The sequence below is a fragment of the Vigna unguiculata genome, chromosome 5 (assembly GCF_004118075.2).
Source record: "Vigna unguiculata cultivar IT97K-499-35 chromosome 5, ASM411807v1, whole genome shotgun sequence".
NCBI lineage: Eukaryota > Viridiplantae > Streptophyta > Magnoliopsida > Fabales > Fabaceae > Vigna > Vigna unguiculata.
In genome coordinates, this window is record NC_040283.1 from 22,745,695 (window position 1) to 22,773,472 (window position 27,778).

The 27,778-nt window shown below is 34.2% G+C and overlaps 1 protein-coding gene and 1 non-coding gene across 2 annotated transcripts; one reads left to right on the top strand and one right to left on the bottom strand.

Moving 5' to 3' along the window:
- Nucleotides 1-17,206: 17,206 nt before the first annotated feature.
- On the bottom strand, nt 17,207-18,325 carry LOC114184489. The gene has a single exon (XM_028071797.1). The coding sequence runs from the start codon at nt 18,323-18,325 to the stop codon at nt 17,207-17,209; it is 1,119 nt and encodes a 372-aa protein (XP_027927598.1).
- On the top strand, nt 17,829-17,935 carry LOC114186428. Its single transcript, XR_003605086.1, has one exon. It is a non-coding gene; the product is annotated as a small nucleolar RNA R71 (small nucleolar RNA).
- Nucleotides 18,326-27,778: the final 9,453 nt, after the last annotated feature.

The window sequence follows — 27,778 nt, forward strand, 5'->3', positions numbered from 1 at the left end:
ACTTCATTTTGTTGTGGAGTTTAGAAGCTGAAAAGTTATGCTTAATGCCATGTTTTTCACAAAAGTGCTCAAACTTTTCATTTTGAAACTATCCATCATGATCACTCCTTAGAGAGACTATTTTAGAACCTTTTTCATTTTCTAAAACCTTGAAAAGTTTCTTAAAAGCATAAAAGGTTTCATTCTTTGCAGCTAGAAATAAAGTCCATGTAAATCTAGAGAAATTATCAATAATAACCAATGCATAATAGTTTCCACCTAGACTCATAGTTCTAGAAAGACCAAATAGATATATGTGAAGCAATTCTAAGGGTCTTTCAGTTGAAATGCAGTTTTTGGGTTTGAAAGAAACCTTGGTTTGCTTTCCCCTTTGGCATGCTTCACATATCCTATCCTTCTCAAACTTAAGTTTTGGTAACCCTTCCACAAATTGTTTTCTATTTAGCCGATTCAAATGGTGCATATGTATGTGACAAAGCCTTCTATGCCATAACCAAGTATCATCCTTTTTTGTAAGCAAACAATGAATGCTAAATGATGCATGATGCAAATTAAGCAAGTATATATTATTGACTCTTTTCCCTACCAACACAGTGCTACCACATGCATCATATATAAGACAATGATTTGATTCAAGCACAACTTTAAAACCTTTGTCACATAGTTGGTTTATACTTATCAAATTGTGCTTTAGCCTTTCAACTAGAAGCACATTGTGGATGTTGAATGAGGCTCTATTGCTTATGACTTCACTTCCAAGTATCCTTCCTTTTTTATTGTCACCATAAGTCACAAAGCCTTATTCCTTTAGTTCCAACTTTGCAAACTTCGACTTGTCACTAGTCATATGCCTCGAGCAGCCACTATCAAGGTACCGTAGGTCTTTCCTTTCATGTTTTATGACCTGCAAAACAACATAGCATTACATGGTACCCTTTGATAGTTTGGGTCTAACATAGTTATGAACTTTTAGATCCTTTTAGGATCCGTTTCATAAATCCCTTAGGTACATCATATTTTCTAGCATATCAATTATTAAGCATATGACCTTTCTTCATACAATAGTTACAAGAAATGAATGACATAACATTTGGCTCACTCTTGGAAAAGAAACTAGAGAACTTCTTGTCTTTCTTTTCAAAGGTAGGTGTATAATAAAGTCTAGCCTTCCCAAAAACACAATTTTTTTAGCCAAGAACAACTTCTACATTTTCTTTTCCTCTTGTGAACTTTGCACATGTTTTCAAAAGATATTTCACTTGATTTTTCAAAGTAGTGCAATTTTCACAAGGTTTTACAACCAGTTGTTTTTTAGAACAATCAACTGAATTATTGTAAATCATTTCCAAATGTTCGAAATCAGTTTTTAAGTCGACTGTTTCTGATTCTAGTTGGCTAACTCTATTTTCTAGCTAGCTATTTAATCCTTTTAGCCGATTGATCATGGCAACAATTTTGTTAGTCTCACTATGGAACTCTTCAAAGTCATGCAACAATTAGTAATATTCATTTTTATCTTTGGATGACAAGAAACTCATTTGGCTTGATGAGGATGATTTATATCTGGCCATGAGGCACAAATTTGCTTCCTCACTTCCTTCTTGTGATGAAGTGCCTATTGAATCAACATTGTCATCCCAAGCTATGTAGGCACGTATTTCCTTGGCCTTTTTCTCTTTTTTCTTATCACCAACCTTCTCCTTCTCTTTGTTAACATTAGGACATTCAATCTTGATATGTCCTTACTTTCCACAATTATAACATGAGAATTTAGAAAGTATTACTTGAATCATTTTGTTTAGAAATGTACCTCCTTTAATTACCTTTGTTGCCTTTCCTCTTGAGATACTTCCCAAACCTCTTGACTAGTAGATTCAAGTTGTCATTATCACTTGATTCAGCTACCTCTTCCTCAGTTTCATCACTCTTCTTGGAGCTAGCCTTGGGGGCTATAGTTTTTACCTTTTTCTCACTTGACTCGAGCGCACTTAGCCTTTTCATTTCAATCTCATGCTCTCTTAGATTGCCAAACAATGCAACTGTGGTGATGATGGATAAATCTTTAGATTCAGAGATGGCAATCACCTTTCGTTGCCAATTTCTATCAAGACACTTTAGTATTTTGATGTTTAACTCCTCTTTGTCAAATTCTTTGCCTAAACCCATGAGATGGTTGACAGTGTGAGTGAACTTCTTTTGAACTTCAGCTATGGACTCTTCTTTTTACATCTTGAAAAGCTCATACTCTTGAATCAAGGCATGCTTCCTTGCTCTTTTCACTTCATTTGTCCCCTCATGTGTGACTTCTAGAACCTCCCACATTTCCTCCTTTGCAATCTTACATTGGGAGACCTTAAAAAATTCATCCATATTCAAAGATGAAGTGATGATATTCTTTGCATTGAATTCATATTGAACTTTTCTCCTTTCTTCATCCGTCCATTTAGTCCAAGACTTGTCCACCTGCTTATTTTCAACAAGAGATTTAGGAGTGTATGGTCTATTAATTATTGCATCCCAAATCTCTTTGTCTATAGATTCAATGAAAATTTGCATTCTTATTTTCCAAAACTGATAGTTTATGCCACTAAACATATGTGGTTTATGAATAGAGGCACATTAAAAAAATGAGTTTAATTTCTGCCATTTCAAAAGATTATTTTATGAAACTTGAATATCTTTCAAGAACCTTGCTCTATATACCAATTTTTAGTTTTGAAATAATGATTTAAGCCAAGAAGGGGGGCATTGAATTAGTTGTTTAAAAATATTTCGAAAGCATAAAACCCCTTTCAATTGAATCAAATAGACTGGAGAATTAGTATGTAAAAGTTGTAGACCAGTACACTTTCAATCGGTCAAAAAATAAAACAACAGACTAATTTGTTCTTGAGTTATGAAATAGTCGATTAAAATGTCAAATCAGTCGGCTAAAATCTTGGGATTTTATGTAGAATGCAGAATTCACATATTTAACTCAAACAACAAACTTTTACATACAAGACTTGTTCCAAACAATATTTCTAACAAGTATACAACCTTAGATTATATAAGAACGCATCCAAGCACAACAAATAATGGATTACTTGGTTTAATTGAGTTTTAAAAGTGATTTGAAGTGAGTGAGATAAGGGAAAGAGAATTGCACAATTGTTTTTATACTAGTTCACTCAATCAAAGAGCTACATCCAGTTTACCAAGACAACCTGAGCCCGATTTCCACTATATTAAAAAGTTTTACAAATCACACACCAAGATTACACTTTTGAACAAAGAAAATTACAAGATTTTTAACTCACACAAAAATCTAAACTTACACCCTGCAAGAATCACACTTACAGACCTGAAATCACATATGGCAAACAACTAGAGGCACAAGAACATCTAAACCTGATGGTGGCTCTCCCTAGCCAACCATACATGTGTTCTTCAAGCTACTAACAATCCAAAATGCCTCCAAGATCAATCAAGATCTTCAATCTACACGTTGCAGCTGTGTATTGCAGAGAGAGAGTTTTCCAGAGAAGAATGACAAGATTTCGTGCTAAAAAACTCAGAATTACACCCCTGCTCTTGAAAATACAGCATATATAGTATGGTTTAAATAAAATCAGTCGATTGAATTTTCCGTACAGTCAAGTGATTTCACTAGACTTAAGTAAAATTAGTCGATTGAAAAATAATTCAACTAATTAAAAGCATTCATACGAGAAACTATATACTACAAGCCTTTTAACCTGTTAAAACTCATTTTAACTGATTAGAAGAGACACACTAAGGCTAACAAGACATCTAACCTATGTCATATAGCCTACCAACATGATATAACACCTAATCATTACATTTAACACATTATTTTCATATTTAATATACTAGAAACACAATCTTTAAGCAAAATTCAACAATATTCATCAATCATATGAGATCTTCATGCACTTGGCTTTATCAATTCTTTGCTTCAAGATTGCTTGTGCCAACAAGTTGCACTTATTATTTTTGGGATTTGGTGGGCATACCTTGTAGACATGTTGTGGCAACAATTAACTACAAGATAGAATACCTTGAAAACATGCATTCTATTTCTTATTCACCATAAATATATGCCATTGTTTTAGTCTATTTTTTTTATTCAGAAGTACAATTACGCAGATAAAATTACATCATTTGATAAAGCATTTGCTAAAGCATGAGCACCAAATCATACCACATTTATCTAATACTATGAAAATGGTAAAAAACAGGACACCAAATCAGAACTTATTTGATGGAATTCATTAATACCAGACCTTTTCCAAACTGAATTATTTGATACACAGATTATCCAAACAATTATCAGAACTGGCTAATTTGATACAACCCTAAATGTGCTTTACAAGTGAAATCAAAAAGGTCATGACAAACATATTTCATCTGTGTAACCCCAGCACGCAGAAATCAGAAAGGTCATGGCAAACATCATGTTCTCATTTTAAATTCATTAATACTATTCTAACCAATACAAAATACTTCCCCATAAAAGTTAGCTCACACATCATTAACCCTTCAAGTTTAATACATAAGTAATCACTACTGCAACTAAGAAGTACAAAACTAATTACAATTAACCTTGAACAACACTATAACGACCAATACAATTGTTGACGGCCATGACAAAATAAATAAAATTTGCAAAAATTTCCTAATTTTTTTCTCTTTTTGCAATTTCCTCTTCAACTTCTCATTTTTCTTTATGAAGTTTAGTATAACTTTCTCCTTTTCCAAACAAACTTCATCTTCTTCAACTTTTTTTCCTCTACTGGATTCAAATTCAAATTATTTCCCTTCAAATTTAGATTCCTCTTCATTAACCTATTCAAAATAATTACAATGCGAATTGGACTGCAAAAAAAGGAAACCATTACAACAGAAACCAAATCAAGTTTGAGTAAAAGTTATGGAATTTGTCACTTACAACGCAATTTCTATATCTCGAATATAATCTACCATTGTTCTTCACAATAGTTTCTTTTAGGAGCAACAATCTTTCCCCACACCCACACACTTTTGATGCTATTTCTAAAAAGGACGCACAACTTTGCGACATTTTCGAATCACTATTCCTCTACGTACAATGAAATCCTTTGCTACCACTCTTCATCACTATCGAACGTTGTACAAATATGAATGTTATTGCATATGATTCCCCCACACCAACACGATCTGCAGAAGGACCTTACCACCTCTCCAATCTTGAAATTAAAATTTTACGGTTTCATAAAGTAGGCACATGCACTCTAGCAAAACCACGTCTTTATTATAACTTAAGAAAAACCTTTAAACGGGATCCTAACGTGGCCATCCGTTGCTAAGTGTCAATTAAAACTAACGGCGTTTAAAATTGAGGACTAATTCCATGCAATTCAAAATCTGAGGGATCTAAATAGATCAACCTTTAAATGGGGGACGAAAACCAAAATCATTCAATACTTGAGAGACGAAAAACATAATTAACTCTTAAAATAATAAAATGCTTAAAATGTGAAGACACCTAGAGAAGGTGGGGATGACACGTGCATATGGCGGGGGCCGATGAATATATTAACAACACAAAATGTCCTATATTTTATTTTAAAATGTAACACTTATATATATATATGTATGTTTGTATATGTATACATATAATAATTAATTTATTTATTTTGTATATAATATTTTATTTGTAGACTTTCTAACTATAAAATCCTAAAAAATAATATTTTAGAATTGATAGTGATTTAAGGATAATGAGATTCAATTATTTTAATGTTAAAATTGTGTAGACAAGGCCGGGATATACTCAGCCCAATGGTGTAGGGGGATGGGCGTGAGTTGGCAAGGGGGTGTGTACGAAGGGCCCAAGTGGATGGTGATGATTAGTTGATGCGAAAAGGGTGTTGGGATTATCTCGTCCAGGATGGACGACCACTACTCAGCCCACCAGGACAATTATGTCCCGACCCAATTGAAGGGGCAAGTCAATCTTGCCTTGTTGTGAGAATAGACAACGTCATCCCAAGCAGAACAAGACAATGTCATGGTACATTCAAGTCCGGAATGGTTGTAGTAGGATATTCGTATGGTTATTAGCATTTATGAGAGAATGAAAACGGTCTCACGGACAATGAAGTCCAAATCAAAGCTAGGTAATATAAAAAAGGTGCAATGTCCGAAGGTAAGGACCACGATGTGAATTCTACTTAAGTATACACTCCCTATTGCGAGATCTCTAACTTGAGCATCAGAGTGCCTGCAAGTACACCACCTCGAGGAGCACCACCGGAGGCGATTCCAGAAGAGTGGAAGCAGAGGATAGAAGACTCTTGAGACAGTTTGGTTCCGTACAAGGACAAAAATGTTTTAGTATAAATAGAATTGTAATAAAAAAAGTTTAATAATTTTAAAACACGCCATCCTCTAGTATTGATTGTAAATCAATAAAACATATGTAAGTATTGATTGTAAATCAATCATAACATAAATAGTATATGATTTTACACTTACTTATGACTATATTTAATTTCCTCATGTAATTCATTTAGGTTCATGGTAGGAACAATATGGTCCAAAGTGAATTTTTGCATGACTTAGCATGGGATCCAAAGGAAAAAAGTTGTTACTTGGACTATTTATTTTGTCAATGGTTTCAAAGTTTTATATAAAAGAATGGAGCATTTGTTGGTCTCTTGGTAGGCGTACCAAAAGTCAACTATAGTATAATGATTTAAAGTAGGAGTGTCGAACCCACGAGGAACGGATTCAGTGAAAATTAATAATTATCTCAATCAGCATATATATGCAGAAATTTTAGTTCGATGGATCATCGGCAGTTAAACTAAATTGCATAAATAAAATACAGTAAAACATAAAATTAGTTAAAAATTCAGTAAAAGAAACTGGGATTGAATTTCATCTATCTTCCTTGTCTGTAATCTGGATGAATATAATATATAACATCTAAAAATACCAATATTGATGCACACTCAAAAATCATTTATACCGATCCCTCGCGTATAAAATTCATAAGATTAGTTCCCTGAATATTGATTCCTCACATATTCAACAAACTATCCAGCATTACAGTCGATTGTTAAAAGCAATTAATATATTGAGATCTATTCCTAGCATCACAGTATATCAAGTATCATTGTTCAAATCATATTTTCAGAAATACTTTCCAGTCAGATCTAAAAATCAAAATCAAAACATCTATTGATCAGATAGAAGTAAGCATTAAGAGCAGAACAATAATACCAATATTGAGTAAAACAGAAATGCTATATATAAATATCACCAGATTACATCCAAGTTCGAGTAGATTACATTCAATCCCAAAGGAGAAGATTAGCCACTCATGGTAGCTATCAAACCCTAAGAACTAAAGAAGAAGAAGAAGAAATATGATCTGTGTTATGCTCCTGGTAGCAGCTCTGCAGCACGGATGCACTCCTCTTCCAAAATCTCCAGCTGATCTTCTCTTCCTGATGCACGAAGAATTTATACCCACGAAGGTCTCGCTCAAGCTACCTGAGTCTCGCTTGAACGAGACAACATTCTTCATCCTAAAGAAAGCCTCTCGCTTGGGCAAGACGTGCTGAAGCCAACATCTCGCTTAGGCGAGCAAGTGTACTTCGAGCTGAAGAAAGGATCTCACTTAGGCGAGATTGGCAGCATCTGATCTCGCTTGGGCGAGAATGGCGGCAAGAGAGGGTCTCCACTGCACGATCGCTCGCTTAAGCGAGGTCCTGCGTCGCTTAGGCGAGAATGGCGGCAGTGACTTTAGCTTAGGCGAGCATGCTTTAGTTTTGAGCGACTTTGACAGCATTTCTTCCCTATTTTCTCTTTTTCTTGCTTTCTCCTTTGCTCCTCTTAAGTTCTTTCCTTTTTCTACTCTATTGTACCTGAAATTTACACAAAACAGGGATCAAGTGACTTCTTTTCAACAAAAACTTGGAAGCTCATTCTTTTCTAGATTTAGGGAGAATCAATCATGATATAAACACAAATGAAGAACATAAGTGCCCTCATTTCATATGAAAATTACTCATTTTTGGCACTTATCAACTCCCCCCAACCTAGCATCTTGCTTGTCCTCAAGCAAAGTAATATGATGTTACAGCCAATCACAACTCTAATTCTGAAATTGGTTATTGAGAAATCATTTTCACAGTTCCTTACCAGACAACTTTTGCATTCCAAACCACAGATTCAAAATCAGAAGCAGATGGTGAATCCAATAAGAGTGCAACCAATTTTTCAGGAAAACTAATTGTAAGAACAAGTGATGCTAACCAAGGAAATTCTCTCTTAAATCTCACAGGCATGTGTCTATCTCATTTTCCACTGAATTTCAACAAATCAAAATTGCTAGTCATTTTCAATCCAACCACAAACACACAATCAGCATGGATCTTAAGGTCTTTTCAAGGTTGTAATGAGACTAGGCTTTCAAGAATAATGGGTTTTCAAGATTACCAAAAGCACAACTTAGAAAAGAGAGCATAACTACAATTCAAACCCAATTCTACTCTCCATTCCTCACAATTCAGACCTCAATACACCAAGTTTCTTTTTCATTCATAATTCACTCTTATCTCTTTTCGTTCTTTTCTTTTCTTTCCTCTTTTTTTTTGTGTGTAAATATATACATTCCTACATAATACTAAAGAGTGAATTATGATACTCAGCCCTTTTCTTCCTTACGTTCAATTCTACCAACCAATTACCCTTACAGTTGAAAAATGCACCTATGCTCTCTATCCCTAAGTGTGCAAAGGGAAAGGATAATAATTCAAGTTAAGGTTAAGGTGCATAATTCAAACAATTAGGCTCAAATGGGCTATCAACAAAGGATGATTATTTACAGGTTGGCTATTTGGCACTGAGTTATAAATTCAACAAAATTGCCTTAATCATTTCCATGCTTCAAATGTGATGTTATCAAATGAAAACTCAAGCAATATGAACTTGTCAACAAACAGTGGAAACACTCAAGCTATTTAAGGATTCACACACTCACTGGGTTTTCTGGTTTATTTCCTTGGTATCTCACTTGTTGTTACAACTGATTATCTTGACTAACTATCCAACACTAATATCCTAATCCTGTTTAATTATGAATTCAACCAAAATTTTCCTTTTTCACCTCTGTGTTTAGTTCACTCAGTTGTTCTAGACTCAGGATACTTACTGAAATCAGATTTCTCTTTAACCAATTTCCTCAAGAAAAATTTTCAAAATGATTCCCAAAAAATTTTAGCTGTCTCTAAGTTTTATGCACAAAATACTAAGCCAAAAAGTAAAGTTAAACAGTTAATTAACTAGATAATATAGCATTCTAGCCAAAGCAACTAAAGCAAAATAGTAGTAATTACATAAATACTGCAAAATACTAAAAGAAAAAGAACAATGAAACCGTATTTATAAAGTTCTGAAGGGTGGAATGGTGTTGTGAATCAATCCCCTCCAAAATCAATCTCCTCCTCAATGTCTACTCCATCTGTGTTAGCAACAAAGTCATCTCTGTCCGCAGCTCCTGATGGTCCCTCACCTGCAGCAGGTCCACTTCCCCCCGGGAAAATAGGACTATCTTCAGGTCACTATAAATAACTCAAGAATTCTGGTGGAGTCATGCCTGAGTATGGTCCATGGACATTCTGATAGAGGTACTCCTGAAGGTGGAGTTGTCCTTTATGAATGGAAGCATTTTGCTGGTGGGTGTGCTCCATCTGTAACCTCAGATATCTCATCTGCTCAAGTAATTCATTATTCATGTTGAGTTAAGGTTGTTGTGTGGGCCCTGTTTATTGTTCTTCCATTACTGGTTGGTCTTCAGCTTGTTGTTCCAACTAGGGCTCTCTTGGCTGCTCCAAGTCCTCTGGGTGGGTACAAAAGTGTTCAATGAATCTCTTGGTAATTGAAGGTCGTATCTTTTCGGTTAACTCTTGATGAAGGATTATCTTGTTCCTTTTTTTTAAGATTATTGAATATGGTGTGAGTTGATTAAGAAAGCTAAGTGAAATCCCCACTGGACATTAAGATAGCAAGCTATCTAGATGTGAAGGTTCCTTTCACAAAGCTCAAGAGAAGAAGATGATGGATTAATACAAAACAAAAAGGAAATGGAAAGCACATAAACCATAGAAAACCAAGGACAATTAAAGGAAGAAGAAAACATAAAATGGAAAGGAAAGAAATGGTAAAAATGTGAGAAGCACGCCACTACAAGGCTAGGCTAGAAGCCATGGCAACCTTGAAGATGAGTGGATGTGTGCCGCCACTTGCTATGCAAGATAAGGCTTAAAAGTATTCACTCCCTAGGGAGGAAACTCTCACAAATGGTTGAGACACAAGAGTGTTTTTACTTCCAAATGTTCAACCCTTTTACATGTCTAGGAGCACCCCTTATATAGAAGAGTTTAGGGGCCTCTAAGCAAATAAAAGATACCTAAGGATGTCTCTACAAAAACCTAACCCTAGCTTCTAGAAACTAGGTCAAATAAGGTTACAAAAATGAGAGACAAAATAGCCAACTATGGTCTGTGCAAGGCTAATTTCGTTCTAGCACAAAAGGAGACAAAGAATGTCTCTCAAATGTCTCCAAAAAGTGGCCAAAGTGTGCTAAAATCAAAGGAGACCAAAGGTACATAGGTACACTTGTTTTATGCCTTTTGCTTTATGCTTTATGCCTTTGTTTTACTCTCTCCTCCACATCATATATGCTCCCCAATGCGCCACCTAGCATTGCTTTCTTAATCCTAATTAACCTACAAAGCAAATAAACATAGATTAGCATGTTGGCTTAAGTCAAGTCAACTATAGTTAACAAGTCAAACCTAGTCAAAGGTCAACAAGTCAACTAAGTTGATTCAATTAAGTCAACTTAGGGAATCAAAAATAACAAACACAAATGAAAGGGATGAAGGATTAGTGAACTTCCTTTCTAAACATGCTTACTCTTCTTAAGCATGTGCCTCCATCCTTGGTTGGGGTCAATCCTTCATCATCTACCTCCACCCCTTGATCTTGGCAAAGAGCTGTGATCAACGCCGGAAAACCCAAAGCACCTTTTGCCTTGTCATTCTTAGTGTTGACTTCGTATCTCACAAATTTGTGGATTTCTTTAGAGATAATTGTGGTGACGTCAACAGTAAGATCCTCCCTCATTATGCAATAAAGGAGATGACATCTAGGGACGTTCAAGTCTGACACGTGGCCAATGGGCACTATGTTTGCAAGTAAGAATGTGGTCCAGACTTGGGCTAAGGTTTTCATATCCCCTCTTAGAATTCTGAGAGGATTTCTAGTGGGTCCGACTTGATAAGATCGGTTGGCAGCGCATATAAGGAGTGCCACTTCATTCTCATCATAAGCTTCATGACTCCTCCTTCTTCTTGTGAAGTCACAACGTTGCCCTGGTTCTAGAGGTAGTGGATTACCAAGGAATTCACTGATGGCAGCTCGATCATAATTTACCCACCTCCCCCTAACTTTAGACCTCTTTTCACCTGGATTGTCCTCAGAATAGGCATTTGCATAGAACTCTCTGACAATTTCTGGGTCAAATTTGGGAAGCGGGTCAGCCAACTTCATCCAATTCCTCTTGATAAGTCCATTCAAGAATGGATCATATTCGTCCGGGAGTAGGACCACCTTTCTTTCTTTGATAAAGACCCAATTCTTTATCTTCTCATACCGTTCTTCTCTTTCGGGGTCTCTAAACAGGTTGTTGTTGGGCCTTTCAGGAGAAGGGCTACTTGCACGTCTTCTCCTCTTCCCTTTGCTGGATTCAGTAGCGGGAAGTCTAGATGTTGTCTTTGTTCTAGCCATTGACCTGCAAGGATGAAAATTAACCCACCAAAAACATGCCAAGTCAGTTTTCACAACTTAAATGACCAACCAAGAACAAAATTAAGTCAAACATTTTGTCAAACAGCTTGAATGCACTCTTAAAATATGAAATTTTTGAACCAATTCGTGCATAAACAACCCACATTACTCTGTTACAGAACCAATTTATATTAAAACTCACAACATAAACACAAAATGCAGCAAACAGAATATGGGCACTATCCTAGGGTTTGGAGTGTACAAAACTGTGACTATGCTTGGTGGAAATGAAGAGAATGAGGAAGAACAACTTACCTTGAAGTGAAATTAGCAAAGGGAGGAAGAGATTTGTGAGTTAAATCGGAGAGAAGTGAGTGAATGAAGGTGCGCTCAAAACTGAGGAGGGGAGAATGTGAGCAAGACGTGGGCGAGAGTTTGGGGAAAAGAAATGAGCGAGTTCTCTGCCCCTGTTACTCACTTAAGCGCGTTATCTCGCTCAGGCGACTGATTCTCGCTTAAGCGAGATTAGCGTGGCAGAAGCATTAAAAAGTATCGCGCAGGCGAGACTGTGCCACCCAAAACATCCTTGGTACAGGGCATTCTCGCCCAGGCGAGCCATGACTCGCTTAAGCGAGTATATCAGCAAAATTGGTTGGCTCAGGTTCTGCATATCTCGCCCAGGCGAGACATGTTTAGCTTGGGCGAGATTTTCGTGCAGTTTTGACACACACTGATTTTGCCATTTTTCAATTTTTTGTTCAACTTTCACTCACTCAATTCATGATCCTTTCAGTTCAAATAACTCAGAAACACACACCAAACCATACTTCAATCAATTCTCTATCATTCCAAAAGGTTTCATATCATTAAACTAAAAATCAAGCTATCAAACTTAAATTTCACAATTTGGCCAAAACAAGGCAATTTTTAGCATTTGATGATCTCAATTCTGGCACCAAAACTCATTCCCATGCTTAAAATACCAGTTTTGTTTGAAAACACCAAAAGTGCATGGTTTGCCTTATTGAGATGATTGGATGCTAAAAATTCACCTTTTTACAAACAAACATAGAACTATAAACACAAACACATAATTACATACACAAATACATTTAATCACACAAGATGAAATTGAAGTGCAAGAACATAATTAAAACACTAGGTTGCCTCCCAAGAAGCGCTTATTTAACGTCACGAGCCTGACGCCTGTTTCATTAAGGTTCATCCAGTTGAATGATTGTGGCGAGCCTATCAATCTCACCACCAAGATATGGCTTCAACCTTTGCCTGTTTACAACCCAGCTCATTTTGGATTCATGATCCTCTAGCTCAATGGCTCCACAGGATTTCACATCTTTGACAAGGAATGGTCCTGACCACTTTGATTTTAGCTTTCCAGGGAATAATCTCATCCTGGAGTTGAACAATAGCACTGATTGGCCAGGATAAAATTCTCTTTTGAGAATTTTCTTGTCATGATAGGCCTTCATCTTTTCCTTGTAGAGCTTAGAGGACTCATAAGCGCTGAGTCTCATTTCCTCCAATTCTTGCAGCTGTAATTTTCTCTTTTCTCCTGCTGCCTTTGGATTACAATTCAAAAATTTCAAGGCCCAGAATGCCTTGTGTTCCAATTCAACCGGTAAGTGACATGACTTACCATATACCAGCTGGAATGGGGATAAACCTGTGGGAGACTTATAAGCAGTTCTGTAGGCCCAGAGTGCGTCATCCAACTTCATTGACCAATCTTTTCTTGAAGATGCCACTGTCTTCTCTAGAATACCCTTGATTTCCCTGTTTGACACCTCTGCTTGTCCATTGGTCTGTGGATGATAACGTGATGCAATTTTATGTCGCACTCCATAATGTTCCAAACATTTTTGAAGTTGAGCATTGCAAAAGTGTGAACCACCATCACTAATCAACACTCTTGGAGTACCAAAGCTACAAAAGATGTTCCGCTTCAGAAATTTGATTACAGTTTTGGCATCGGCCTTAGGAGCTGCTACTGCCTCAACCCACTTTGTCACATAATCAACTGCCACCAAAATGTATTCATTTGAGAAAGAAGATGGCAATGGTCCCACAAAGTCGATACCCCAACAATCAAAGGCCTCAACCTCTAAAATGATATTTAGTGGCATTTTATGTCTTTTTGAGATTCCCCCTATTCTTTGACAATTATTGCAGTGTTGCACATATTTGTGTGCGTCTTTGAATAAGGTGGGCCAATAAAATCCAGATTGGAGGACTTTTGCAGCTGTCCTCTCTCCATTAAAATGCCCTCCATATGGGGAACTATGACAGTGCCACAGAATGCTCTTTGCCTCATCATTGGATACACACCTTCTCAACAGTTGATCAACTCCGATTTTGAACAAATGAGGATCATCCCACACATATTGGTGTGCATCTCTCAGGAATTTCCTCTTCTGGTGCCAATTAAAATCTTCAGGTATGACCCCTACAACTTTGAAATTGGCCATGTCAGCAAACCATGGCCTTTCTTGCACCATCATCAATTTTTCATCAGGAAACTTCTCCTGCACCTCTGATTGAGTGTTGGTCACCTCAGTATTCACCAATCTAGACAAATGATCAGCTACAAAGTTTTCACTTCCCTTTTTGTCCTTGATTACCAAATCAAATTCCTGCAACAATAAGATCCATCTAATTAGTCTTGGTTTTGAATCAGATTTGGTTAACAAATATTTAATTGCAGCATGATCAGTATATACAGTGACAGATGAACCAATCAAATATGCTCTAAATTTTTCCAATGCATAAACTATAGCTAGCAATTCCTTTTCAGTTGTTGCATAATTAATTTGAGCTTCATTAAGGACTTTGCTAGCATAGTGTATAGCATGGAAAACTTTGGATTTTCTCTGTCCTAAAACTGCTCCTATAGCATAGTCACTTGCATCACACATTAACTCAAAACCTAAATTCCAATCAGGAGCAATTATCACAGGAGCTGAAACCAATTTCTGTTTTAACAATTCAAATGCATGCAAATATTCAACATCAAAATTAAAGGGTGTATCCTTGTTGAGAAGATTGCTGATTGGTTTGGCAATTCTGGAGAAATCTTTGATGAATCGTCTGTAGAACCCAGCATGGCCTATAAAACTCCTGATACCCTTCACATTTTTGGGTGGTGGAAGCTTTTCAATGATCTCCACTTTAGCTTTGTCGACTTCAATACCTTTAGCAGAGATTTTGTGGCCCAGCACCACACCTTCAGTTACCATAAAATGGCACTTTTCCCAATTCAAAACCAGATTGGCATCAACACACCGCTTCAGTACGGTGTTTAAGTTTTCCAGACATTGATCAAATGAAGCCCCAAATATAGAGAAGTCATCCATAAAGACTTCTATGCATTTTTCCACCAAGTCCGAGAAAATTGCAAGCATGCATCGTTGAAAGGTTGCTGGTGCGTTACACAATCCAAACGACATTTTCCTGTAAGCAAACACACCAAAGGGACAAGTAAAAGCAATTTTTTCTTGGTCTTCTGGATCCACTGCAATTTGATTATAACCAGAATATCCATCCAGAAAACAATAGAATGCTTGCCCTGCTAACCTTTCTAGCATTTGATCCATGAAAGGCAAAGGAAAATGATCTTTCCTAGTGGCCTGATTTAATTTTCTATAATCTATACACATTCTCCAACCTGTGACTGTTCTAGTAGGAATTAATTCATTTTTATCATTACAAATAACAGTCATACCTCCCTTTTTTGGAACTACCTGGACCGGGCTGACCTAGACACTGTCGGAGATTGGATAGATCATACCTGCATCAAGTAACTTCATTACTTCTTTCTTGACCACCTCTTTCATGGTTGGATTCAATTGCCGCTGAGGCTGTGCTACAGGCTTGTAATCTTGCTCCATGTGAATTTTGTGCATACAGTAGGATGGACTAATTCCTTTAAGATCAGATAAAGTCCAACCTATTGCACCCTCATTGGCTTTAAGAACTGAAATCAACTTTTCCTCTTCAGAAGTCGTTAAAGCACTACTGATCACCACTGGTTTGTTACCTCCATTTGCAAGAAAAACATATTTTAAATGAGGAGGTAATACCTTTAGCTCCAACTTCTGACTTTCAATTCTATTTTCTTGTTGCAATTTCTCAAGCTGTATTTCATTTGATGCAATTTCTTTTGTCGAATTCAGATGTGTTAAGTATTCATCAACTTTCTTTTCTTCATCATCCTCCACATCATCACAAGCACCAATCAGAGCTTTTTCCAATGGGCTTGCCTTTGTCAATTGCTTCCTGGATGACAGAAAAAGTTCATCTATCACATCCATCCTGAAGCATTGTTGCTTGTCCTTCGGGTGCTGCATTGCTTCAAATACATTAAAGTTGACTTTATCATCTTGCACCCTGACCTTCAATTTGCCATCATCAACGTCAATAATGACCTTGGCCGTCTTCATGAAAGGTCTTCCCAATATTAGAGGAACTTCAGTGTCTTCCTCAATATCCATTACTACAAAATCAACTGGGAACATGAATTTGTCCACCTTAACTAAGACATCCTCTGCCACACCATAGGGATACTTCATGGATCTGTCATCTAGTTGTAATGTCATCTGTGTAGGCCTCACTTCCAGATCTCCTATTCTCCTTAGCATAGACAAAGGCATCAAATTTATACTGGCACCCAGATCAAGCAATGCTTTTCCCACTGGTAATGTTTCAATTGTAACTGGAATAGTGAAGCTCCCAGGGTCTTTGGATTTCTGAGGTAATGATTTCTGAATTATAGCACTGCACCCTGCTTCAAGCTCCACTGTCTCTTTAGAAAATCTTCTCTTTTTTGTTAGGAGCTCTTTCATGAATTTTGCATATGTCGGCATCTACTCCATCGCCTCTACAAAAGGAATATTAATCTGCAGTCGCTTGAAAATGTCCATGAATCTTGCAAACTGCCTTTCCTTGTCTTTTTTGGAGGGATTTTGAGGGTATGGTAGGCTCTTCAACTGAGGTACATGTTTCTCACCCTTCTCCCTCTTTTTCTCGTCACCTTTATTTTTTTCTTCTTTTTCTTCTCTTTTATTTACAACCTCTCTTTTATTTTGTTCTTCCTCTCCCTCACACTCATTTTTTTCATTCTCTCTCTCTTTTTCCTCCAACACCTCCTCCTCTACACCCAGGTTGTCTCCAATCCCTCTTCCCACAACTTTACCACTTTGGGTGGTAATAGATTTACAATGCTCCTTGGGATTAGTTTATGTGTTGGCTAAAAATTGACCTGCCTGCTGATCTGATAATTGTTTTGCCAACTGACCAACCTGTATTTCAAGATTCCTGATTGAAGCTTCTGTATTTTTCTAATTAGTCAAAGAAGCTTGCATAAACTTTCTAGAGTATCCTCCAGTTTAGTTGTTCTGTCATGCACAGAAGGATAATGTTGTTGCTGCTGTTGATAAGGAGGTTGTCTCTTTGAAGGACCAACATCTTGCTTCCATCCAAAATTCTGATTTGGATTGTTTCTCCACCCCTGTGAAAAGTTGTTATTGTTGGAGAAATTTCCTGGTCTTCCTTGGTTGCTCACATATTGAACTTCTCCTTGTGAGCTACTCTCATAAGAACAATGACCATTTGGATGATCGCCTCCACAGAAGTCACATCTCATGGGTTGTTGACTGGGAGAGGATTGCACAACTTGCAACTGCTCTGGTAATTTAGACATCTGCTTCGTCAGTGCTTCAATCTGTTGAGTCGGAATTTTATGCTGAGCTAAGATTGCATCTGTAGTACTAAGATCAAGCACTCCTTTCCTTTGAACAGTTTGCCTATTATGCTGAGCTTGATGATCTGTGGATGCTAATGCCTCAATGATTCTTGTTGCTTGCTCCGCATCTACACTCATCATTGTTCCACCTATTGCTGCATCCAATATCATTTTGGTGTCAGGCCTCATACCATTGCAAAATATGTTCAGCTGAGCAATATCTTCAAATTCGTGATTTGGGCATTTCCTCAATAAGGAATTGAACCACTCCCAAGCTTCACAGAATGGCTCATCTGGTCCTTGCCTAAACGTTGAAATATCAGCTTTGGCTTTGATGTAGCGAGATGGTGGAAAGAATCTGTTCAAGAATTTCTCCTCAACATCCTTCCAACTGTTCAAACTCTGATTTGGATGTGACTTAAGCCATTCCTTTGCTTTTCCTGCAAAACAAAAAGGAAACAAACGCATGTATACATGCTCAAGATCTCCTTCTTGAAAGCCCATGGTTCCTATCAATTCATAGAATGTAGAAAGGTGAGTATATGGATCTTCATTATCCATTCCAGTGAATTGATGAGAACTGATCAAGCTGAGGAAGGCTGGCTTCATCTCCAAAGTTTTGGTGGTGGGTGGTATTGCTATGTTAGAAAAATATCTTGGCCCTTGCTGCATAGCATAGTCTCCAAGTGTCTTTCTGGCTGGAGCTGGTCTTTGATTCTCCATGTTTTTTGATTGAGATGTGACGGAAGTACAGGAAGATTCTTCCCTTGTCTTTCCTTGCTTCTTCTTGTTTTTTTCTCTGTTCCTTTAGCTGTCTTTTCTATCTCCGGGTCTAATGCTAATCGATCTTCAGGAACCTGACTTCTTAAGAGCATAAATCACAACAGCTCAAGCAAGGATTAGTACAAAGGGAAAATTTAATAAGCTATCTAATAAAGAAAAGTATACACAAAGCTGGATGAGATAACTAGAAATTTCAAAAGAACACCGTTCCCCGGCAACGGCGCCAAAAATACTTGTTGGTCTCTTGGCAAGCGTACCAAAAGCCAACTATAGTATAATGATTTAAGTAGGAGTGTCGAACCCACGAGAAACGGATTCAGTGAAAATTAATAATTATCTCAATTAGCATATATATGCAGAAATTTTAATTCGATGGATTATCGGCAGTTAAACTAAATTGCATAAATAAAATACAGTAAAACAGAAAATTAGTTAAAAATTCAGTAAAAGAAACTAGGATTGAATTTCATCTATCTCCCTTGTCTGTAATCTGGATGAATATAATATATAACATCTGAAAATACCAATATTGATGCACACTCCAAAATCATTTATACCGATCCCTCGCGTATAAAATTCATAAGATTAGTTCCCTGAATATTGATTCCTCATATATTCAACAAACTATCCAACATTACGGTCGAGTGTTAAAAGCAATTGATATATTGAGATCTATTCCTAGCATCACAGTATATCAAGTATCATTTTTCAAATCATATTTTCAGAAATACTTTCCAGTCAGATCTAAAAATCAAAATCAAAACATCTATTGATCAGATAGAAGTAAGCATTAAGAGCAGAACAATAATACCAATATTGAGTAAAACAGAAATGCTATATATAAATATCACCAGATTACATCCAAGTTCGAGTAGATTACATTCAATCCCAAAGGAGAAGATTAACCACTCATGGTAGCTATCAAATCCTAAGAAGTAAAGAAGAAGAAGAAATATGATCTGTGTTATGCTCCTGGTAGCAGCTCTGCAGCACGGATGCACTCCTCTTCCAAAATATCCAACTGATCTTTACTTCCTGATGCACGAAGAATTTATACCCACGAAGGTCTCGCTCAAGCTACCTGAGTCTCGCTTGAGCGAGACAACATTCTTCATCCTAAAGAAAGCCTCTCGCTTGGGCGAGACGTGCTGAAGCCAACATCTCGCTTAGGCGAGCAAGAGTACTTCGAGCTGAAGAAAGGATCTCGCTTAGGCGAGATTGGCAGCATCTGATCTCGCTTGGGCAAGAATGGCGGCAAGAGAGGGCCTCCACTGCACGATCGCTCGCTTAAGCGAGGTCCTGTGGTGCTTAGGCGAGAATGACGGCAGTGACTTTAGCTTAGGCGAGCATGCTTTGGTTTTGAGCGACTTTGACAGCATTTCTTCCCTATTTTCTCTTTTTCTTGCTTTCTCCTTTGCTCCTCTTAAGTTCTTTCCTTTTTCTACTCTATTGTACCTGAAATTTACACAAAACAGGGATCAAGTGACTTCTTTTCAACAAAAACTTGGAAGCACATTCTTTTCTAGATTTAGGGAGAATCAATCATGATATAAACACAAATGAAGAACATAAGTGCCCTCATTTCATATGAAAATTACTCATTTTTGGCACTTATCAGCATTGGAAAGCAAATAGTGAAATATGGATTTTGTGTTATGGTTGATCATAGCAAAGATGAAGAAAATTATTATTATGGTATCATTAAAAATATTATGCAACTGGAATGCATAGGAGAACAAATCAAACAATTAGTTTTATTCAATTACCAATGGTTTGATTGTAAGAGGAACAATGGTGTAAAAGTTCATAAGGTTGTAAAAGGTATTTAAATTAAGATCTTTTCAAACTTGTAATAAATGTAGCTTAGGTATATTATATGCCTTATCCTTAAAATTTTAAGGAATAGGTAGATTGATGGGTTGTCATTGAAACAAAAAGCAAGAAGTTTGATTCATAATCAATATACGCTGGAGGTTGCATATCAAGATGGCCTTTCTGACATGAGTTTTGAGAATCATACTTATTCATATCACAGACTACTTCTCTTTCTCTATTATTGCTTTCACCTATATTTATATTGTTATTATCTTGTTCATTTAAAGAGCATCCATTGTATTTTCTAATTTATTTTTCTTATATATTTTTATAAATTTATTCATAATTTCTTTTTGTGAATATCTATAAGTTGTATTTTCTTGTCATATTTTTTATAAATTGTATTTTCTCATCTTTTGGATTTTTGAATAGCCTGATTCAAATTTTTGAGTTAACATATCTATATATTTTTATATGAAATAAAAAATTATAATATATAAAACACTACTAAAAATAAGTATATAAAAAGAATGAATTAAAATAATAGAACCTGATTCTGGTTGTTAAAAATGTAAACTCGATCATAGACTTGTAGTATCTTGAAGTCTCAATTGTCTTTCTCTTTTTCAAGTCTCAACTTTTTCATAAGCCTGCAAAGTTTATTTTGAGATTAATGATTAATAAAAACAATTAAAAAATTATTGTTCTTCTCAACTAGAATCCTAAACCTTAATCTTCAAACAAGATCAGGCAAGAGAAACATTTTTTCTAATCCTAATACAAAATAAAGAGGATAAAAACATCATCAACACAAATAAAAAGAAAAACACACTAAGTAGAAATAGGAACTAAAAAATTGGTACATACAGGCATATGAGATTCAAGGAATGAAATTTGTCAAAACCATCTAAAGAATAACTCTAAAATATACGAAAATAAGGAGAAACAATGAATGAAATCAGATAAGAAGTCATAGAGAAATAAAAGAAGAAAATAAAAATCAAAATTGAATTCACAGAGAGGTAAAAGAAGAAAATATAATAAAAATTAAAGTCACATAAAGATAAAACAAGAAAATAGAATTAGAATTGAAGTCACATAGAGATAAAATAAGAAAATATAATTAAAATTAAAGTCACACAAAGATAATTAATAATTCTTGTCTTCCGAAACAAAATTATAATTTATTGAAAAAATATTTTAACTCATTAAATATCATTTTTAATACAAATAAAAATTAACAGACATTAATAATAGTTAAATTAAATTTTATTCTCAAACATAAACTTATAACTAATGAAGTACTAAATTTTTTTGAAGTCTTTTTTATCTTAAATATACTTTTATAATTAATTTAATAAAGGTGTATTAGTACTAAAATTATATTTTGAGACTTTTTTCTTAAACATGATTTTATAATTAATTTAATAAAAGAATATTAGTTTAAATTTTTTTTGAGGTCTTATTTTTTTCATAAACCTAAAACGAATTCTTTATATGCTTTATCCTTGAGTAGATCATGAATTTTACAATCCTGTAGTTTTAATATATTATTATTATTATTATTTAATGATTTTAATGTGAAAAGCTACAGTTTAAAATAGTTTTTTTCACGTAGAGAAAGGGTTTCTTTGATTGGAATGACATTTAGGGTTTGGTTAAAACAATTAAGAAATTGAATATTAAGGGTGTTTGGTATTAAGTTTCCGTACAATTAGGGCTGGGCATAATTTATTAAACTATATTAAACTATAGTTAATTAGGGCTGGGCATAATTTATTAAACTATATTAAACTATAGTTAATTGTACTATATTAAACTAAAATATACTAAACTATTCATAATAATAATTGAACTGTACTATAAAATAGTTCAATTTTAAGAAACTAAACTTATGTTAAGTTAACTAAGTTAACTAAGTTAACTATTGAACTATAGTAGATTGAAAGAGCAAAATACCTCAAAATAAAATATTAGTATTAGGATAAGAATTGGACTTATGTGTTTTATATCTTACGTTCTATTCTTTCTCTTTCATATTGAAATATTTATTTTATTTTGTCTTAATTTTTTTCTTTACTCTTTCTTTGAGAAAAATATAAAATATTTATAATTAATTTATTAAAAAAATTATAAATTAATTCAATATCTTATTTTATTTTGAATGAATTTTACTATGTAATGTTATTTTTATATTATGATTTTACAGAAGTTATTTTTAAAAATTAAATTCTGTGACAACTAACATTTTTATAATTTTTTATTTATATTAAAGTTTTTTGTAACTTAAATATTGAAATTAGTATAATAAATATAAATATTGGTACTAACGTATTTTTTATTTTAAAATCTTATATAATATTATTTTTTAGTTTTAAAATATTTATTATGTGGCATCAACTTTTTTAAAGAGAATTTATTTTAAAAAATTCTTAAAATATTAATTTTAGAACTTCATAAAATTTCTATAACATTTTTCACACAAATATTAATGAATACAAATGTTAAAAAAATATTAATTTTGAGAATTTTCTAAAATAAATCCTTTTAAAAAATTTACGCAACATAATAAACATTGTAAAACTAAAAAGTAATATTACATAAGATTTTAAAATATAAAAAATAAGTTAATACCGATATTTATATTTATTATATTAATTTTAATATTTTAATTACATTTTAAGTTACAAAAAACTTTAATATAAATAAAAAAATTATAAAAATGTTAATTGGTGTATTGAAGTATGATGCATATTTCAAGTATTATTTTCTAAGCATTTTCAAATTATAAACTTTAGATTATTATTGTGTAGTACAATCATATGTAATTAGTGCAATTCGATTCAAAATAGTGTAATTCAGTTCAAAAATAGTGCAATTCAATTCAAAATCAATGCAATTCGGTTCAAAAATAGTACAATTTAGTTCAAAAAGAGTGAAGTTTATTCAAAATCAATGCAATTCGGTTCAAAGATGGTTCAAAAACAGCGTAGTTAAGTTAAAAATTAATGTAGTTCAGTCCAAAAATAGTGCAGTTCAGTTCTGACGTAGTGTAGTTCATAAAACAGTTCAATTTATAACAGTTCAGTTCAGTTTATATTATAGTGCAGTGCAGTTCAGTGCAGTGCAGTTCAGTCCAGTTTATTTTTAAGAATAACAGTTCAGTTCAGTTCATCTAAATTGTTTTCCAGTTCAGTGCAATTCATGCGAACAGTTTTTTAGTTTAGTGTAGTTTTTGGTAGTGTAGTGCAGTTTGGTTTATTTTGCCCAGCCCTACGTACAATGTATATCTTCCATATGCTAAGTTGAGGGTCTTTTTAAGAGAGTAACTTACAAGAAAAAAGAGAAAAATAGACAAAAATGTATAAGTAAGACAGGGGGTGTAAACACCAACTATGAAAAAAAAATCTAAAACTAAAGTCTATACGAAAAATTTATAGATATTAATTCTAACTGGAATAAAGAAAACAAAACAAAAAAGTAGAAAAAATATGAATAAAAGGATTAAATATGAATAGTGAAAAATATGAGTAAAGAAATTTCTCTTGTTTGAATGAAACAATAAACAAATCTTATAAAAAATAGTTTAAGTTATAAAATACAGCTAATAATAAAGAGAAGAAGAAAAGGAAGATGAGAGAATGAGAGAATGGAGACCAACTTTTTGGTATATTATTATTGATAGGAAGAGTCTTATTTATAGATATAACATGTAATCCATAAAGGAAACAAATCAACTAGTTAATACAAATATTTACATGAAGAGTAATGATTCATATAAATATCAATCATATCAATAATATGAGTAACCGTATCAAATCAATGGACAACCATTAGATCAACCATTTTTTCTCTTTTTTTATTACTTTTAGTACAATTACAAATTGCAGTAACTTTTTTTTCTTTTTTCTTTTTATTTTACACAAGGGCTAACTTTTGTAATGATTCAGCACAATCGTAAATAATATGAGTAATAAGGTAATGAATTGGTAAATTAAGAAAGACGGAAGGATATTACCAATTTGACGTTCAAACCCTTAAACCAAAGCTCTAATACCAAATTATGTGAACCCCATTTGCACAAGGGTTAACTTAGGATCATTAAGGTTAAAATCTTGTAGGAAACTTGGAAAATTAGTGAAAAGATGGATTAGAAAAAAAAGGTTGAAGTTCTAGTCTGCTAGTATTGTAAAAACGTCAATATCTTGGGTTGTAGAATTCCAATTGATGTGATTCCAAAACAGGATGAAAGTTCATGTTCTGAAATATAATTTTGGCTTAAGAAACACTAATTTTGGATTTGGGAATAATGTGTGGAACCAGAGTTATGACTATAAGATAAATCTAGGCATAATGTGTTTTTGTTTTTGAATTTGGTTTAAGAAAGAAAAAAAGGTGAAAATGAAAAGGTGGAAGGAAAGAATCACTCTTTCCAAAAGAAACAACACACAAAGGATGGGGAAGTCCTTTGATACAACCAAGGGTTCCTGAATCACTCAAGAACTTAGAAGAATCACTCTCACTAATAGATAGAAAAGATAATTTCTGAACAAAACTCAACTTGATTTCATTGATAAAAATGATTCAACTTATATAGGAGTTTTAATCATCAGAATTACAAAAGACCCATTAATTGCAATTACATCCTACTTAAGCTAATAATAATCCACTCAAGCTAATAATGATGTACTACTTAATGGCTGATTATAATTGAAATTAAGGCAACCAAAAGTCATCCAAAAGCATTCAGCAAAGGTCCTTTTGGTCTTCCAAAGGTTGGTTCTTAAGTTGGCAAACGGGCCATTATTACAACTTGAAAATAAAATAAAACTAAAGCCCATTAATTGGTTAACCAAAAACATAATTTGGTCAGCCAATTTTACAAAGCATTGGGCCATTATTTATCCAAACTAATAACTTAAAAGAAACTACAGCAAAATTTGTATATTAGTCCTTCTCCATTTGGGCCATGATACAATTCACAACCTTGGTCTTTTCTCCTTGAAACTTGGGCTTGTATTCAAATGATATGGACAACACTTTCTGTAGAACTTCTTTTGTTTTCCTTGCTCTAGCCCTTGTCACAGGTCCTCCAAGTTCTTCAAGTGGATCCTTGCCCTTACTCATTGTCACATTTCCATCACAGACCTACCACGCTTTAGGCGTGTAATGAATTAATATCAAATATATTCGGAGCATTAGCAACTAATATATATGATTTGATTACCCTTTCTATCAGTAACAACATCTGATAATTAATTGACTAATTTTATAAATGAATTATCTTTTGAACTTCCAATTCACATTCTTTTGTATGAGGATCAAGATAAGATAATGATAATTCATTCCAACCAATAAATCCTTTACCAATTGTTTTCTTACTCTTCCTAATGTTGGAAAAACTCATTCATCAAAGTGACAATCGAAAAGTTAAACTGTAAATAAGTCTCTTGTTAGTAGTTCAAGATATTTTATTATTAAGGGAGAATTATATCCAACATATATTCTCAATCGTCTCTGAGGACCCATCATAGTTCCTTTTGGTGGGAAAATTAGAACATATGCACCACACCCAAAATTCTTACATGAGAAATATTAGGTTATTGACCAAAAACCAACATGCAAGATTGCATATCCCCAAGTAGCCATTGGAAGATTAGCTCTCATAAGTAATGGTCTTCCAGCCAATGTTAGATGTTTTGTAATGATTCCAGAAATTTATTTTGAGTATGAACATGTGCTATTGGATGTTCAACTTCAATTCCAATTGATATACAATACTCATTAAAAGCATGCGATGTAAATTCACCAACATTATCAATACGAATTTTCTTAATTGGATAATTTGGGAAGTGTGCTCTTAACTTGATCAATTGTGCTAATAAGTTAGCAAATTCCTGATTGCGAGTTGATAGTAAACAAATATATGATCATCTAGTTGATGCATCAATCAAAACCAGGAAATGATCCATATGGTGGGTGTATTAGACCACAAATATCACCCTGTATTCGTTTTGAAAATAAGATTGACTCATTTCTAATTTTTCTTGTGATAGTCTTATTATTAACTTTCCTTTGTGAATGTACAGTACATGAAAACTCATTGGTCTGAAGAAGTCTTCTGACTCTTAAGTGTGTGTTTGTCCACATGAGTTTTTCAAAAAGAAATTTCGTATAGGATGACCTAACTGATCATGCCAAACAAGGAATTCATTTTGATTAGTAAACTTCTGGTTTACCATGAGATGCATTTTAATTGTATTAATATATGTCTAGTATAAACCATCCAACTGATCATGCTAATTAAAACATTCATTTTGATTCGCAAACTTCTAGTTTACCATGACAGGCATCTCAATTGTACCAATATATGTGTAAACCATAAGCTAAGGTTGATAATTTCTCCAATACACTTTTTTTTTCAACTCCATTGTAGAGATATAAAGATATTTCACATATTTTTCTTTGTTTGTCTCAATATGATATTGATAAGTGTCTAGAATGCATAAAGTTTCCATATAAACATGACACTTATCATGCTTTAATTGATCATATTTTGTAAGTAAACAACACATTTTAGCTTATAATCACAAAATATGGTATTAAAAAGAAGAAAAAAAAAAGAAATTTATGAATTTTTGATGATTTTGCAGCAATTTCCTAAAGAATTAAAAATGATGTAGCGAAGCCCCAAAATTCACGACTAAGCTCTAGTAAGGCGGTCAAGTAAGTATTCAGAATATGACTTTTGGAGATGAGCCACAACAAAATGGTGTTGAGAACTTAAGGTGGTGCATGGCTGAGCCACGAGAGACGTGCTCAGCACTTAAGGTCACTAATACAAAAAAGGCTTTTAACGTCCGATATTTTTGGTCTTTGACGTCTACCTAAACACTGACGTTGTATTAGGTGACATCAAAATTGACGTCCGAAAGCAGAGCAGACGTTAATTAACGTTGGGGCCAAGAGAGTCAGATGTTAATTAACGTTGGGGCCAGGAGAGTCAGAAGTTAGTTAACGTCGGTGTCAGGAGAGTCACACGTCAAATAACGTCTGTCAAGGTTCTACCTGACGTCAAAAAGTGCTATTTTTTTTTAAGTTTTGTTATTTTTACAACATTCTCACACCTGAAAATCAGAAAAATTCCATAATAGTTTCTAAAAGCTTTTCTTAAAAGTATTAACTTCCATATTCCAGAACTACTAGTTAATCAATAACTAGAAAAAGCCATTGAATCAAATGCCTTGTAGTTTAAAAAAAATGAGTACAACAATATTGCATAGCTATGATAGTTTATACTACATAAATCTGTTAGGTATTTGTTATCTTCATGCCATCACCTTAATCTTCTGTTGAGAGAAGAAAATAACTCTAGCAGATTACAAGAGATGTCTCATAACAAAATCAAACCAAAGAGAAACAAAAGACATGAAAAAGAACATAACCTCAGTTACTTGTTGGTTTTGAGGTCCTTGATTTAACCTTACCTCACTCACCCCTCTTAATGGAGAATTAAAGATCAAGGAGTGACCACCTAAATATTACTCCAAGGCAACTTAGAGGTCAGTTTAAAGAAAT